Genomic DNA, 17,139 nt, shown 5'->3' with positions numbered 1-17,139 from the left:
GAGTTTCCCAAACAAGATTGGCATAGACATTTGAGTAAGATTTTGAGACTCAGAGATGGCAGTCACCTTTGGTTGCCAAGACCTGTCCAATGATTTCAAAAATTTTACATTTAATTCATCAGTATCAAAAGTCTTACCCAACCCTGTCAAGTGATTCACTATGTGAATGAACCGCTTTTGGACATCAGAAATTGTTTCTCCAGGTTGCATTCTGAACATCTCATACTCCTGAATGAGAGTGTTCTTCCTTGCACGTTTCACGTCCTCTGTTCCTTCATGTGTGACTCTGAGAACCTCCCACATTTCTTGTGCTGTCTTACAAACTGAAATTCTATAAAACTCATCAAGTACAACAGCAGATGAAATAATGTTGCGAGCCTTAATATCAAATTGAGCTCTTCTATTTTCCTCTGGAGTCCAGTTAAAGTATGGTTTTTCTACTTCTACACCATCAATAGTTCTTTTTGGAATATAGGGACCATTTAGTACAGCTTCCCAGATGCCTCTGTCAACAGACCCCATAAAAATTTCCATTCTGACTTTCCAGAATGCATAGTTATCACCAGTAAAGAGTGGTGGTCTGTTGATTGAAGCACCCTCGGCATATACTTGAGTTTGATGACCGGCCATTTTCGAAAAAAAATTTGAAAAAATATCAAAGCAAGCTCTGATACCAATTGTTGGAACAATCGGTACCGTTATAGAATTTTGCACAGCGGAATAACTTATAAAGCGGAAAGCGTGTTCAGTCAAACTCTTAATAAGATGGTCAGTTTTAGAAATTTAATTTTCTTAGAGACAAATTTCCAAACCGTTGATGTACGTACAATAAAATAAGTATAGGGAATAAGAAAAACAACACAGAATTTTATCCTGGTTCGAATCAAAAGATTCTACGTCCAGTCGTTAATCACTATAAATAGTGATTAACCTTTTTCACTAAAAATTGTTTAACAGATTACAAGATAATGAACAATAAAAATGAATAGAACTACTCTACCAACTTGAAGAGAACCACTTCAGCAATCGACCAACGATTCACAAGCTTCTCCTTTCACAAGACTAGGCAGAGCACCTTGCTAACTTGAAGAGAGTCTGCTCCGACTATCGACACACGATACGCGAGCCTCTCCTTTCACAAGACCAAGCAAGGGAACAATGAACAAAAAGCTTTCTGAGAACGTTCCTCTGACACACAGTGTTCTAAGCTTTCTCAGTTCAAAAACAACGTTAACGTTCTAATTTCTCCAAAACAAAATATATAGCCAAGTACACTGAATGCCAAAGTTCAGCTCCCAACTGCCATGAATAATCGATTATTGTAAGTGATAATCGATTATTCAAGTCCGTTATAGGTTTTCAAAAATGTGATAATCGATTATATGAAGTGATAATCGATTATTCAAGTATGACTTGTGATAATCGATTATTGCTTCATCATAATCGATTATTGTAGTTAAAAATGTAAGTTTACAAGGTTTACAAGAATTTCCTACTGCATTTAATTTCTACAAATTGCTTTTAACTAATTCTAATATCTTCTGCAACTAAAACTTCTTGTAACATCATCAAAACAAATTTCTTCAAGATTTACCAATACTACTTATTGGTAACACATTCCATTGAAATCAAAAAAAAAAAACGAACCTTCACTCAGCACGAGGTGCGGCGGTTGGAACACAGACGAAGATAAAGGTGTGGGTGGGACTGACAACCCGGAAAACCCCTCTTTTTGGTCCACCGAACAGTCCACACTCCGGCGACACTCCGGCGATGCTCCGACGGCACTCCGCCGGCACTCCGGGACAGGGACGGAAGCAGCTGGGACGACGCGAGACCTTCAACGCGCCCCTAGTTCGCTGGGCCGGACCGGACGGAAGACGATGGCGTCTTCCCTTCCTTCGCCAACGTCGAACCTATGGCGACCGTGAATCGGAATCGCCTGGAGGGGTTCGATAGCTCCCAGACAGCCTTCAACGTTGTCCGGCGACACTCCGGCAAGCACTCCGTCGGACGTCTCTCTCTCCAACTCCCTTTCTCCAAGTTGTTCGGCCTCTCTAGGTTACACTCTCTATCTCTGAACCTTCGCGCTTCTCTCTCTTAAATTGTTCCAAAATCAATTTCAAATTTGAAACGCGGACCTGCAAACCCTGACCACTCCCTTTCCACGTCATATTTCATTTTCATTTAATTTTTCCAACTGGACCACTCAAATTTAGACACGTGTGACGTGTCTAAATGTTGTCAAAAGTGGTTGTTCAAATATCATTTTCCAATTTATATAGAATATTGTAAACTTTAAGAAAACAAAAATCCATTCTTGCATTTAGTATGGAGTTGTAAAAATGGTTTTGCTGACTAAGTTGTGTTTGTGAACAACATCCATTCACCACTCCAATTCGAGAGATTTCCGAACACAACGGCGGCTTCACCACTATCAGCCACCATCAAACCATGGCGACCTGAAACTCGTTTCACAGAAATACCAGTAATTTTTCGGCAATCGCCACTTCAGACTTGAGGAATCGTCATATCCCGTTAGGGTTTGCAGACTCTCCATTGTGGAGCTTGCTTCAGGTGAATAATTTGAAAGTCTTGCTTTGTCCGCGCAATGATTAAGCTTTGTTCCCATAGAAAAAATATATTATCCAAATGGGTATTGTTTGCAAAAATGCACAGCACAAATGAGGCGATTCAGGAGGTTGGAGAAGCGAGCGAGAGAGTGAGCAAGGTTATGATGACGTGTCCCACACTGGCACTTGACACTGCTCTTAATCAAACTGGAGTTAAAGTTTCCCCTGATTTAGTTGAAGATGTTCTCAAACGATTTGAGAATGCGGGCATGTCAGCATTTCGGTTCTTTGAGTGGGCAGAGAAGCAGAGAGGGTACTCGCACAGCATAAGGGCATATCACTTGATGATTGAATCTCTGGCTAAGATTAGACAGTACCAGATCGTGGGGGACCTTGTTAATGCCATGAGGAAAAAGGGCATGCTAAATGTGGAGACTTTTTGCATCATGATGAGAAAGTATGCTAGGGCTAACAAGGTCGACGAGGCTGTTTACACCTTTAATGTCATGGATAAGTACGATGTGGTCCCAAATCTTGCTGCATTTAATGGTTTGTTAAGTGCTTTGTGCAAGTCCAACAATGTGAGGAAGGCTCAGGAGATTTTTGATGCTATGAAGGGTCGATTTGAACCAGACGCGAAAACTTATAGCATTTTGCTGGAGGGGTGGGGAAAAGCTCCCAATCTTCCCCGGGCAAGGGAGGTTTTTGGAGAGATGGTTCATGCTGGGTGTGATCCTGATGTTGTTACTTATGGTATAATGGTTGATGTTCTTTGCAAAGCAGGGAGGGTCGATGAAGCAGTTGAGGTTGTGAAGGAAATGGATGAGAGCAATTGCAGGCCTACATCTTTCATTTATAGTGTCCTGGTTCATACTTATGGAGTGGAGCACCGAATTGAAGATGCTATTGATTCATTCCAGGAGATGGAGAGGAAGGGAATCAAGGCTGATGTTGTGGTTTATAATGCCTTGATTGTTGCCTTTTGTAAAGTAAATAAGTTTAAAAATGTGCGCAGGGTCTTGCAGGAGATGGAGATCAATGGTGTTGCGCCGAATTCAAGGACCTGCAATGTTATCATAAGCAGTATGATTGGTCAGGGACAGACTGATAGAGCTTTTAGAGTTTTCCGCCGGATGATCAAGTTATGTGAACCGGATGCTGATACTTACACAATGATGATAAAAATGTTTTGTGAGAAAAATGATCTGGAAATGGCTCTGCAAATATGGAAGTTTATGAAGTCAAAACAATTTGTTCCAAGCATGCACACCTTTTCTGCCCTTGTCAAGGGGCTGTGTGAAAAAGGTGATGCCGCAAAAGCTTGTGTTGTGCTTGAAGAGATGATAGAGAAGGGAATTCGACCATCACGTATTACGTTTGGGAGGTTGAGACAGTTGCTTTTAAAGGAAGGGAGAGAAGATGTGCTCAAATTTCTTCATGAGAAAATGAATCTTCTTGTCAAGGAGCCTTTACATGATTAAAAAAGGTGAATGCAGTTGGCAACTAGAAACATATAGCAAGCTTTGAATACTATTTTGTTGTCAAAACAGTTTTGTAACCACAGTTTTGTATACTTGGGATCTGCCTATTATGTAATATAGAAATCAGACCGCTTAACTTACTGGTAGACTTTTTCCTTTACTTATTCACTCTGATTTCTGTTATTATAATTTTGGTTTAATCATTCACTAAGTCCCTATTTTCGCATGAAATCTCAATTTCGTCCCTTTCTTTCTGAAAATATCAATTGGGTCCCAATTTTATGAAAATTGCAACAAATCGATCCTTTCCGTTAATTTGGCTGGACGGCGTTAAAAGAATTGATGAGTGAATGCTGAGATGACGAACGAGCGCTCGTCCTCCAGCGAACGAACGCTCGTCCAGCAGTGAACGAACGCTCGTCCACCAGAGAACGAACGCTCATCGACCTCTTACTGCTAGACAACCGTTCGTTCCACACTGGACGACCGTTCGTTCGGTGGTCGACGAGCGTTCGTTCGCTGCTGGACGAGCGTTCGTTCGCTGGTGGACGAGCGCTCGTTCGTCATCTCAGCATTCACTCATCAATTCTTTTAACGCCGTCTAGCTAAATTAACGGAAAGGATCGATTTGTTGCAATTTTCATAAAATTGGGACCCAATTGATATTTTCAGAAAGAAAGGGACGAAATTGAGATTCCATGCGAAAATAGGGACTTAGTGAATGATTAAACCTATAATTTTTTATGTTGCTTCTTTTCATAAGATTTTCCTTTTCCTTTGGCAGATATGCGGATACTGCCAAGTCCTTCCCAAATATAAAATGCATTGATGATCAAACATTGTATGCCATGTCATTGCTGATGAGATCACAAGACCATTATCCACTAGATTTTCGAATGTGACATAATGATGCCCTGCATGTTATAGGGAAAACTTCCTCTAAAGTTAGAATATCTCTAAATTAGCATGGGTGTATTCACCCTTTGAATTTGAGTTAAGATTTTATGCTTGATGATCGATGAAGTTTTATTGGAAGTGAGCGGGGGTTAAAAGTATTTGCTTTGGATTTGTCCCTAGTGAATTGGAAAATATCCTGATTATCATTTAGTGAAGAAAAACCTTGCGCTAGTGGCTGTTCATGATCTCTGACAAATCAGTGATGTCACTTACCCTGCTGGTAAAGCTCCCTTTAAAACTTACTTTTATTGATCGCAGACTTAGAATGATATTCTTAGATTTTCAGTATGTTGTTTCTTTTGGCCTAAATTTTCAGCTGTTAAAATGCCATTTGAGGTGGGTCTGCATTTTATGATGTCACTTTGTTACTAGCTTATGTTGTATATAATTTAATAATGTTCTACATGATACAAATGTGTTAATTTTCTGCAAAACCGGAATCAAATTAAGCATTGTTATTGGGACTAGAAAAATTATTATATTACACTTAGTTGGATTGATTTTAATCCTTGATTAAGATAAAGGTTGCAGTGTAGTTGCACCGGGTTCTCCACTTTGACTCTAAGATCATCCAAAATGATTTTCATCCAGAGTCCTTCACACATTCCTTGAGCAAGGGCTCGAAATTCAGCTTCTGCACTAGAACGTGATACTCTATCTTGCTTTTTGCTTCTCCATGTTACCATACTATCTCCAAGAAATACACAATATCCAGAAGTAGATTTTCTGTCAGTAATTGAACCTGCATAGTCAGCATCAATATATATCTTCATAGTCAATGTGTCTTCTCTTTTGAATAATAGCCCCTTTCCTAGACTTGACTTCAAGTATTGGAGAATTTTGTCAACTGCTTGCATGTGTCTCTCTCTTGGATCATGCATAAATTGACTCACTACACTAACTGCATAAGCAATGTCTGGTCTTGTGTGTGATAGATAAATCAATTCCCCACCAATCTCTGATATTGGGCCTTCTCTACAGGAGCACTTTCTTCACTTCCAATTCTGTGATTCTGTTCTATAGGAACTGTTGAGGTTCTACATCCTATCTTTCCTGTTTCTTTGAGGAGATCAAGAACATATTTCCTTTGGGAGATGAAAATTTCGTTCTTGGAGTAGGCAACCTCTATTCCAAGAAAATATTTGAGTTTTCCTAGGTCTTTCGTTTCAAATAGAGCTGCCAATTTTTCTTTTAATGCCAATTTTTCTGTTTCATCATCTCCTGCAATAATCATATCATCCACATGGACAAGCAATAGAGTGAGTTTACCTGTAGAAGAGTGCTTTATGAAGGAAACCATTGCTTTTGTAAATCTTCCAAACCATGCTCTAGGGGATTGCTTAAGACCATACAATGCTTTCTTCAAGAGGCATACCTTGTTTCTTTCATTTTTCACTTCAAGACCTGAGGGAATCTCCATGTATACTTCCTCATCTAGATTTCCATGAAGAAAGGCATTCTTCACATCCAATTGGTGTAAGTCCCATCCAAAATGGGCAGCCAAAGCGAGAAAAGCGAGAATAACTCGAACTGTATTCATCTTTGCCACTGGGGCAAATGTCTCCTCATAATCAATCCCATATGTTTGGGTATATCCTTTTACCACCAATCTAGCTTTATATCTTTCTATTGTCCCATCTGCCTTATGTTTCGCTAAATATCCATCTACACCCTATTGCCTTCTTGTCTCTTGGCTTATCAACAATTTCCCAAGTGGAATTTCTTTCTAATGCATTCATCTCTTCTTTCATGGCTTGATTCCAATGTTCAAGTTTCATGGCCTCCTGGATTGAGGTAGGAATTTTTGTGGCATCAATGGTAGCAATAAAACTTCTGTGCTTATCAGAGAGATTGTTAGTGCAAACATACTGAACGAACGCTCGTCCAGTGTGGAACAAACGCTCGTCCACCACTGAACGAACGCTCGTCGACCTCTTACCGCTGGACGACCGTTCGTTCCACACTGGACGACCGTTCGTTCAGTGGTCGCCGAGCTTTCGTTCGCTGGTGGACGAGCGTTCGTTCGGTGGTGGACGAACGTTCGTTCGTCATCTCAGCATCCCACTCATCAATTTTTTTAACGCCGTCCAGCCAACTTAACGGAAAGGACTCAATTGATATGAATTTTCAAAATTAAGGACCATTTTGATACACTTTAAAAAACGAGGACCCAATTGAGACATCCGTACATAAATAGGGATGTAGTAAAGGATTAAACCTAAATTTTTCGTTTTTATAAAAACACATCCTATTAACTTAAGGTAACTGAGTTGACAATATTTTTATCAAATCAATCTTGATTTTTATTCTAAAATCTGTTCACTATTAATTTTTAGTTTTATTGACAAGTTTTTTAATTGATAAATAATATTCTATCAATTAATTAACGAGTTGGTTTAACGTTCAGTTGTGTTGATCATTTTCATTAAGTATTTAAGATTTTTGGTGTTTTTTTTAGTTGCCGTACAAACAACTTTTAAATAAGGAAAAGTGTCTTAAATTGTAAATTATTTTTATTTAAGTTATATATATTGTACAGTATAAAATATTAACCGAGTGGTTACAAACAACCAACCGGATATTCAGGTAATCTGTTTATATCTTATTCTGTTTATATTTTATTGGGCTTATATCAGCTTAGAAGGGCCAAAAGCCAGGTAGGTTCCACTTATACACTATTCACTCTACGCTACGATGATCATTGACTAAATATTCAACCAAGAGCCGAGGCTCTTCAAACCACACGCCTAACTTGAGCGTCGGAGTACCTTTTGCAGGTACATCCTCCCACGTCAAGAGGAAGACCGATCGGTTTGTGCCAACACCGATCGGCCAATAGCAGGAGTTTGGAAGCGAGCGAGCGGCCTAGACACATCAATAGGTTAGTCTTTCGGTCCCAAAATTATCCACCGAAACATTTATGCCCCCCAAGTCTGAGTTAAGCGTTTGGCTTTAGCCGTGGTTAACTATAGGACTGATGAGTTTGAGGGAGGCTGCGTTTGCGGAATTGAAAGCGTTTTACAGCTCGACCTTCAACATTAACCGAGCGGGATTTACCGCTCGTCCTTCAACAGGAACCGAGAGGAATTTACCTCTCGGTCTTCGACATTAACCGAGAGGGCTTTACCTCTCGACCTTCGACATTAACCGAGCGGGATTTACCGCTCGTCCTTCAACAGGAACCGAGAGGAATTTACCTCTCGGTCTTCGACATTAACCGAGAGGGCTTTACCTCTCGACCTTCGACATTAACCGAGCGGGATTTACCGCTCGTCCTTCAACAGGAACCGAGAGGAATTTACCTCTCGGTCTTCGACATTAACCGAGAGGGCTTTACCTCTCGACCTTCGACATTAACCGAGCGGGATTTTACCGCTCGTCCTTCAACAGGAATCGAAAGGAATTTACCTCTCGGTCTTCAACATTAATCGAGAGGGCTTTACCTCTCTGCTTTGATCGAGGAGTGCTTCCTAGTGAACGAGCTTTACCGTTCGGCTTTGAGAGGGCTTTACTGTTACCAATAAGGAGTATTGGTAAATCTTGAAGAAATTTGTTTTGATGATGCTACAAGAAGTTTTAGTTGAAGAAGATATTAGAATTAGTTAAAAGCAAGTTGTAGAAATTAAATGTAGTAGGAAATTCGTGTAAACCTTGTAAAACTTGCATTTTTAACTGCAATAATCGATTATGATTAAGCAATAATCGATTATCACAAGTCATACTTGAATAATCGATTATCACTTCATATAATCGATTATCACATTTTTGAAAACCTGTAACGGACTTGAATAATCGATTATCACTTACAATAATCGATTATTCATGGCAGTTGGGAGCTGTCCTTTGGCATTCAGTGTACTTGGCTATATATTTTGATTTGGAGAAATCAGAAGGTAATGTTGTTGAACAGAAGCTCTTGCAGAATACTGTTTGTCAGAGGAAGTTCTCAGAAGCTATAGTTCAAGTTCCCTTGCTTGGTCTCGTGAACAGGAGAGGCTCGTGTGTCGTGTGTCGATAGTCGGAGCAAGCTCTCTTCGAGTTAGCAAGGTGCTCTGCCTGGTCTCGTGAATAGGAGAAGCTCGCGTTTCGTTTGTCGATAGTCGGAGCGGTTCTCTTCGAGTTGGCAGAGTGTTCTTCTTCCTATTCGTTCGTTGAAGGAAGGTTTATTTATCTGCTTTATTCACTATTTGTTGTAATCTGTGAAACCATTTTTAGTGAAAAAGGTTAATCACTATTTATAGTGATTAACGACTGGACGTAGAATCTTTTGATTCGAACCAGGATAAAAATCCAGTGTATCAATTTTTCTACTCTCTATACTCTTTACCTTTTACGCATGTTAACTGTTTGATTAATTTTCTCTAAGAAAATTGTTTTTCTAAAACGAACCATCAAAACTTGATTTGTGACCGTAACACGCTTTCCGAATATTTTATTCCGCTGCGCAACTCTATAACGGTACCGATTGTTCCAACACTGTTAGTACATAAGCCCCCCAAGCCCGAGCATACTTTTATTTTGTGAAGGGATTTGTTAGATGGCCCCTGAATTGCCGGGTCCACATGGAGGTTGACTGGTGTACCTTGGAGGACAAATGGCCGGACGGTTGATTATGCCTGCCATATTTGGCTAGATTACGGACGACCGGTCGCTTGATTAGTGCCAGATTTGGCTAAGTTATGGACGGCCGGTCTCTTGATGATGAGTGCCAGATTTGGCTAAGTTATGGACGGCCGGTCACTTGATGAATGCCAGATTTGGCTAAGTTATGGACGGCCGGTCGATTGCTGAATGCCAGATTTGGCTAAGTTACGTGCGGCCGGTCCTTTGCTTCGTCGCCCAACCAAGCTGAGAGTTGTTCTCGTTGGAACACTCTTTTTCACCAGCTTGGGTTTGGTAGGGCGGACGGTCCTCTGCTTCGTCGCCCAACCAAGCTGAGAGTTGTTCTCGTTGGAACACTCTTTTTCACCAGCTTGGAGTTTGGTAGGGCGGACGGTCTTTCGCTTCGTCGCCCAACCAAGCTGAGAGTTGTTCTCGTTGGAACACTCTTTCACCAGCTTGGAGTTTGGTAGGGCGGACGGTCTTTCGCTTCGTCGCCCAACCAAGCTGAGAGTTGTTCTCGTTGGAACACTCTTTTTCACCAGCTTGGAGTTTGGTTGGGCGGACGGTCTTTCCCTTCGTCGCCATTGTTGCCGGTTACCTGCACCATGAAGGGAACATAGCGAATTTCAAGTTTAAAGAAAGATGTGTCTGTACCTTGTAAGGTCGAAAATATGCTATGGCCAAATGGCCGAGAACAGGTTGAGGCCAAACGGCCGAGACTGTGCTGAGGCCGAACGCTCTTAATCATGTGGAGGCCGAATGGCCGAAATCATGACGAGGCCGAATGGCCGAAGATAGGCTGAGGCCGAACGGCCGAGACAATGCTGAGACCGAACGTCCTTAAATATGTGGAGGCCGAACGACCGAGACAATGCTGAGGCCGAACGTCCTTAAATATGTGGAGGCCGAACGGCCGAGACAATGCTGAGACCGAACGTCCTTAAATATGTGGAGGCCGAACAGCCGAGACAATGCTGAGGCCGAACGTTCTTAATTATGTGGAGGCCGAATGGCCACGATCACGCTGAGGCCGAACGGCCAAGGATAGGCTGAGACCGAACGATCAATAATACGCTGAGGCCGAGCAGGCCGATAATATGTCGAGGCCGAGCGGCCAATAGTGTGTTAAGGCCGGGCGGCCAATAACATGCTGAGGCCGAACAGCCGAGAGTAGGTTGAGGCCGAACGGCCAAATTTGGCTAAGCACCGGGTTTGAAAGGCCAATTGGTTCAATTCAGATTACGTACCTTGGCAGCCAAACGGCCGGACGGCGGATGTCAAATTTATCTGTGGTTGAACAGTACCGGATGGCTAATACTTGAGGTCGGACGGTCATGAATGGGGGCCGTATGGTCAAGTGGCCGAGAAGAGGTTGAGGCCGAACGTTCGAGACTGTGATAAGACCGAACGTTCTTAAATGTGGAGAACGAACGACCGAGACTATGCTGAGGCCGATCGGCCAAGGATATGTTGAGGCCGAACGGCCGAGACTATATGTCGTGCGGCTAGGAAGTACTGTCGATGGGGTTGTCTGTGCTCATTTCTCGTGGTCACCTTTGGGTAACCAAAGTCACACGGCCCCACGGTGGGCGCCAAATGTTTCGGATGTGTCCGGACGGACCCTGTTAAAACACACTTTAATGGACGGACGAACGTTGGCGAGCGGACGGACGCTTTCCCTCCAGCTGATGCAGACCGGGCGGACGTTCGGTTACGGACGAACGCTGTAGAAGACCGGACGGTCGCGCACGAACAGTACTGGCTGGACGAACGTTTTCTGGTGCTTATCTTCATTCCAAGTTGGGCGGACGTCCTCCCACTCCAAGTGCTGCTCCACACTCCCAATTGGGGAGGGGCCGGGTACCTGCTAAAGGTACTCCGACGCTCAAGTCAGTTATATAACAGGGCTATATAATGCATGCATGCGTTGCGTTCTAAGCGAACTGTCCAGAAATCATACCTGAGACCTTTATTTATACTGATCGTAATGGGCTTTTACCTTTTGGGGGCCTCGAAACGGCCCAAGAATACCTTAATCTTCATTAAGGACTTTAATGTGCCATTTAGCTTTAACAATGTTATCAACTAAGTGCGGATCGGTTGGGAATGGTGGTCGGTCAGGGATGTTACCCTAGGTGGGCGTCCAGTCCTTGGGCGAACGTCCCATCCTTGGGCGATCGTCATATTTTGGGCGAGCGTCCAGCTCTTGGGCGGACGTTCAGTCCTTGGGCGAACGTCCGGTGAATGGTCGAACGTCCCATCTTGGGCGAACGTCCCATCTTGGGCGAACGTCCCATTCTCGGGCGGACGTCCAGTCATTGGGCGAACGTTCAGTCTTTGGGCGAACGTCCCATCCTGGGCGGACGTCCCATCTTGGGCGAACGTCCAGTCTTGAGCGGACGTCTCGTTCTTGGGCGGGCGTCCAGTCCTTGACACCATGGGCGAGCGTCCATTTACTGAATGGCTGAGCGCTCGATCTATGCCGAGCGGACTCTGCTAGTACATAAGCCCCCCAAGCCCAAGCATAATTTTATTGTGCGAAGGGGTTGTGCACGCCTGGATGGGCGACATTGGAAAACCGCTGGATCTGACTGCTCGGACAACCGTTCTTTTGGGCGTTCGGTCTATGATTTTGACGGGGTGAGCTGCACTGGACGGACGCTAGTTCGGACGCCCGGTCTAGATTGGGACCGGGCGAGCGGTATTGGACATCCGCTTGGACGCTCGCCATCTTGGGCGGACGTCCCATCTTTAGAAGACGTTCGGCTTCCTGACTCCCATCCTGGACTGGACGCTCGGCCTGATTTCCATTTTGGACGAACGTCTAAATGGACGGACGCTCGTCCTGATTCCCATTTTGGACGGACGTCCCATCTACTGGATGGTTGGGCGCTCGGTTCACGCCGGGAGGTCCTGTTAGTACATCTAGAAACAATAATATATAGTTGTTTACTCTAGAAATCTCATTCAATGTTACAGGGTGTTCCATCTGTATCTAGGAAGAAGATGCAAATAATGACACATATAAACATGTTGTAATTATTTGTATTTAATTTGTAGTGTTGAAGTCAATTGGGAAGATAACAAAAAAACTGACTAAATACTTAATCTAATTTTGAATTACAATATTATTTTAATTTCATTACCTTTTTAATTCATCCCATTGGAAGGTAGAGAGATTGAAGAAATTAGAGTTAAGTGGATTTCTTTTCTTTGAAGGGTTAGTGACTTATAGAAATATTTTAATAATTTAGTATTTACAATCTTTTGAACAATATTTAAAATCGTGAGAAGTCTCATATAATAACAAAATTATCAATGACTTTTCCTATAATAACAAATTAGAAATTATATTTTTACTTAATTCATTAACTTTCAACCTTAATATTTTCTTTAATAAATATTTCTTTGAAACATACATTTACTTTCAACTTCTGGATGTGTCATCCACATTGAGTTCCTTCTCTGCCCACATAGGAAGTCGAATGACAGGTTTTGGTGTCTCCTTAACAAGGTCAATTGTAGGAGGAGAAACTTCAGCTGGAAATACCTTCACTATAGAGCGATGCGTAATATTGAGGTAGTGGTTTTGCCTAAATGCAGTGAAGGGGTGGACCTAAATGTACAAACGGAATTTGTAAGAAGAAGAACACTTAAATACCAATAAAATAATTATGGTAGTTAAGTAAAAATTTGATGGCTTACAAGATTGAGTATGATAACGGAACCAACTGCGATATTTTCTGCAATTTCAGGATCTTCAAGAGCTTTCTTATGCAACGAAGCCTTCATCGTGGCAGTTGGGTCCTTAAGAGTCAACTGCATATCTCCCAACCCATTGGGCTTGCACTCTTTCAATATGCAAACCACCAATGGAAGGACCTCAGCTGATTTTGCCTCTTGGAGGGAGTTAACGTTCTCGAATTTTCCATCCTTTACGAGACCTATGATAAAAAAATATTAACACAAATTACAAGTATTAAAGGTAATAATGTTCTTGGAAGCGTGTATGAGATTCAGTGTACCGTGGTGTTCAATAAACATCTGTGCCCATTTCCAAGCATTGGAGTTGAAATCTCGTTCATAGGTTGCGTCAGCAACATCACGAGCAAATTCTTGTGTGGATTTCGGTTGTTCTGTTCCCGTTCTATTCATGAAAGCTGCTTGGATGTTACCTGCAGGACCAGGAATAAGCGTTGCGGAAGCATCGCATTTTTTCAAAAACGATTCAAGGACATCATCATCATAAACAAGGTCTTCCCATGCATCCATGATTATGCAGAAATTTCCTGTCCACATAAAAATTGTAGGTTAAGGACAATACATCACTAGGATGATTAAAGAAGTGACTCACAACACAACAATGGTAAGAAGGAAATAGAAGCCGACTTCTCCTCCATGAACACCACTATTGCATGTGGTTCTCAGTCACCAATTGAGAAACAATTTCAAGTGGAATACACACATGCAAAGTTTTACGAGGTCCAAACAGAATTCCGTTCAAGGATGAATTGTTTCATCAAAGACACCTTAAAGGAGGACTTGTGGAACACTTACACTGTAAAAGAGGAACGAATGTGGGAGGGTAATCGTGTACCGGATAAATTTTACAAAGTTCAATTTGATCCCATCACACAGACAACCACTTGCTCTTGCCACCTCTTTGAGTTTAGAGGAATTATATGTCGCCATTCCCTGTTGGTATTTGGCCAAGAAGATGTTTACAGTGTTCCCTCACAATACATTTTGAGGCGCTGGAGCAAAAACATTCGAAGAAGACACACACTAATAACAACATCGTATAGCTCTTCGACAAATGAACCACGGATGCAAAGATACAAACTGTTGTGCAAACGTTTTTATGAAATTGCTGAAGTTGCATGTGAGTCTGAGGAAGCTAGTACTGAATTGGAAAAAGAACTTAATTGTTTGGGTACAAAATTTGGATTCAGTTCTTCCATGACAAATAACATCATCAGTGATGCAGGCCAACTAAGATACGATACTGGTGCATGCACGTCAATACCACTTACTCCAGTTGGAACATCTGATGTCCTTGTACACAGTCCTGCAACTGTTAAGCGAAAAGGACGTCCACGCACAAATAGGTTGAAGTCCACTGTTGAGAAAAAAACCAAAAGAAGAAAGTCAACTTCATTGACAAACACTTCAACACCACCCACCGAACAATGCGTGAGTCATTATTTACGGTCAAAATATTTATTAAATAGTTTTTAGTGTATCAATTATGTTTAACTTAGTAGTTGTGTTGTTTCAGGGCGAAAGACCAAGTAATGTTCTTGAATGTGATCACCATGAACAATTTGAAGCGGACACTATCCAACTATCACAAGATACCGAAATGGGTCATTTTGGATTTATGTCGTTGTTGTCAGCTGTACATAACAATTTCGATAACAACATCAACTGATATATACAACTTGTTTGCTGCTTATTTTGTAACTTTTTTCTGTTTTTCAAAGTTAAAATGGTCTTCCATGAAATTCCTTTAATGAATGTATGTGATGCATATGACCACACCAGTATTTGTTATTGTAATCGATTACGAGGCTCTGGTAATCGATTACGAGGCCATTGTAATCGATTACTAGGCTCTGGTAATCGATTACTGTGTTCAGTTAATTAAACCAAATTATCCCACTGCATAACGTGTATAACTTGCAATCATGTTCATAACCGCACAAAACACATCCTTCCTCAAATTCGTTTCGAAAACCTCTCTTCTCTCAGTGCAAAACCCTAAACGAAATACAATGGCTGATCGTGGAACGAAGAAACAAAAGGCATCTTCTTCCGTTGGTGGACGTCGCCGTCGCCGGAGTCCAACCCCATCACCATCGTCATCCCCTCCTACGCCTACCAATGATCTCTTCTCGTCGGATGAGCAACAGGAGAAATATGCCCAACATTTCGTAAATCGGGAAATTTTGGAGAGTAAGTATCTAGAGGACGAATACTTTCAAGGAAAAAATTTTCAATTCTATGACATATTACACGAAGCTGGGCTGACTGAATTTGTGTGTTTAAGAAGACATTACCACCCACAATTAGTCAGAGTGTTCTATAGCAACATGTCAATATCGGATACGGGGGTTATTCGAAGCGAGGTTAGAGGGGTCAAAATTAGGGTGAGCCCTAATCTTTTTCAACAACTGACTAATCTCCCATCTGATGGTGTTTGTTACGAAGGCAAAGTTGTAGATGAGTGGAAAGAACAATATGATTCTGTCACTGCAAGGCAACTAGTGTGTAGAGATGATGCAGCCATACAATCTAGAATACTAGCGGGGCAAATGAAGGTTCAACCAAGGATACTTCATTACGTTCTCACTAGAGTATTAATTCCTCGTGCAACCAATATTGGTCAGGCATCCGAAGAGGATATTATGCTGCTATGGGCATTTTTCAATTCCATTCAAATTAACTGGGGACATCTTATTAGATATAAGATGAAAAGAGCATTAAGGGAGAACGCAAAGTTGCCGTATCCACATTTGATAACCATCTTCATGGAACACTTTGAAGTGCCTACTGAAAGTTATCCCATTTCAGAACTGAAGTTCAAGCAAAGAATTGGTTGTGAAGTTGTAGCATCATTTGGTTATATGCAAAATGATGAAGGAGAATGGGTTCCCAAAGGCAATGCCCCCCATCCCCCCTTACAAGAAGGTCAACAGAATCAAGGACAAGATGATGAACAAGGCAGTTCATCTACAACACTAGATAATGTAATCAACCGCATAGAACAACTTCAAACCTTTGTTGGTACAAGATTTGATGCCTTTGAAACTCGATTTGATGCCCTTGAAACAAGATTTGGAAACATGGACATGGTCATCACTACAAGGTTTGATGCGTTGCAATCGCGTGTTGGGAACATTGAAGAACAACTGCAACACTTGCCAAGTGCTTCTGGAAACAATCCTCAGACTTAAAATTGCTTGTTTAGGCTTTCTTTACTGCATTTTAAAGAACTATGTACTCCAGTTCCTGCTTTGATCATTTCAAGTATTTAATAAAATGAAGTTGTTTAGTTTCAAAATGGTTCCTCAATTCTCGACATTTATTATGTAATGTTCAATTTATGATACACTTAATACCATGGCAGTTGTGAGTAAAAGTCAGTAACCAATACCACTTAATACTAACCAATAACACTAACCAATACCACTTAATAACACTGCAGTTGTCTGTAAAACTAAAAGTCACTTTTTTTTCCAATGGTGACCTGTGTTCACCTGACTGAGTACCTGTGTTGGACTTTCTGTATAAATTGGCAATTTCTCTCGGGTAATCGTTTACAGGGGTCCTGTAAACGATTACCAACCCCTTTTTTCAGCACTCTCACTCATTCCTTGCACAGCTTGCTCCTCCAACTCATGAGGGGTCTCCCCACCCTCCTTGGCCTCACATCACATCACCATCCACCCTCTCCCACCACTAGAACACCTGCACAAGCCTCAGACAGTTGCAGAAGTGCCTTAATGTTACTTTTTTTTCCAATG

General features: G+C 41.8%; 3 protein-coding genes across 4 annotated transcripts; 2 read left to right on the top strand and 1 right to left on the bottom strand.

Annotated features, from left to right (window-relative positions):
* The first annotated feature begins 2,552 nt into the window (after positions 1–2,552).
* Positions 2,553–5,299, top strand: LOC128196751 (pentatricopeptide repeat-containing protein At1g77360, mitochondrial-like). Of its 2 annotated transcripts, none has more exons than XR_008249118.1 (2): positions 2,553–4,197; positions 4,839–5,299. XR_008249118.1 is itself a non-coding variant. In XM_052878289.1 (2 exons), the coding sequence occupies exon 1, from the start codon at positions 2,612–2,614 to the stop codon at positions 4,052–4,054; it is 1,443 nt and encodes a 480-aa protein (XP_052734249.1). In that variant the 5' UTR covers positions 2,555–2,611; the 3' UTR covers positions 4,055–4,059; positions 4,839–5,299. The 2 variants fall into 2 exon arrangements, 1 of the variants encoding a protein (XP_052734249.1); XM_052878289.1 differs by having other exon boundaries at positions 2,555–4,059.
* Positions 5,300–13,040: 7,741 nt separating this feature from the next.
* LOC128196626 (uncharacterized) lies at positions 13,041–13,885 on the bottom strand. The gene is made up of 3 exons (XM_052878114.1): positions 13,639–13,885; positions 13,319–13,557; positions 13,041–13,229 (listed from the first exon to the last, which is right to left on the bottom strand). The coding sequence occupies exons 1-3, from the start codon at positions 13,883–13,885 to the stop codon at positions 13,041–13,043; spliced, it is 675 nt and encodes a 224-aa protein (XP_052734074.1).
* A 548-nt stretch (positions 13,886–14,433) lies between these two features.
* On the top strand, positions 14,434–15,731 carry LOC128196475 (uncharacterized). Its single transcript, XM_052877418.1, has 2 exons — positions 14,434–14,806; positions 14,892–15,731. The coding sequence occupies exons 1-2, from the start codon at positions 14,441–14,443 to the stop codon at positions 15,042–15,044; spliced, it is 519 nt and encodes a 172-aa protein (XP_052733378.1). The 5' UTR covers positions 14,434–14,440; the 3' UTR covers positions 15,045–15,731.
* The last annotated feature ends 1,408 nt before the right edge of the window (positions 15,732–17,139 follow it).

Source organism: Vigna angularis, chromosome 5, assembly GCF_016808095.1.
Source record: "Vigna angularis cultivar LongXiaoDou No.4 chromosome 5, ASM1680809v1, whole genome shotgun sequence".
In the NCBI taxonomy this organism is placed as follows: domain Eukaryota; kingdom Viridiplantae; phylum Streptophyta; class Magnoliopsida; order Fabales; family Fabaceae; genus Vigna; species Vigna angularis.
This window is presented reverse-complemented; position numbering and strand designations above follow the sequence as displayed.

Coding starts and splice junctions, on each gene's coding strand:
- LOC128196751 (XM_052878289.1), top strand. CDS start 2,612: ATGATTAAGCTTTGTTCCCATAGAAAAAATATATTATCCAAATGGGTA.
- LOC128196626 (XM_052878114.1), bottom strand. CDS start 13,885: ATGGATGCATGGGAAGACCTTGTTTATGATGATGATGTCCTTGAATCG. Junction 13,558..13,638: donor GATGTTTATTGAACACCACG/GTACACTGAATC, acceptor TTTTTATCATAG/GTCTCGTAAAGGATGGAAAA. Junction 13,230..13,318: donor CCGTTATCATACTCAATCTT/GTAAGCCATCAA, acceptor TTGTACATTTAG/GTCCACCCCTTCACTGCATT.
- LOC128196475 (XM_052877418.1), top strand. CDS start 14,441: ATGCAAAGATACAAACTGTTGTGCAAACGTTTTTATGAAATTGCTGAA. Junction 14,807..14,891: donor CACCACCCACCGAACAATGC/GTGAGTCATTAT, acceptor GTGTTGTTTCAG/GGCGAAAGACCAAGTAATGT.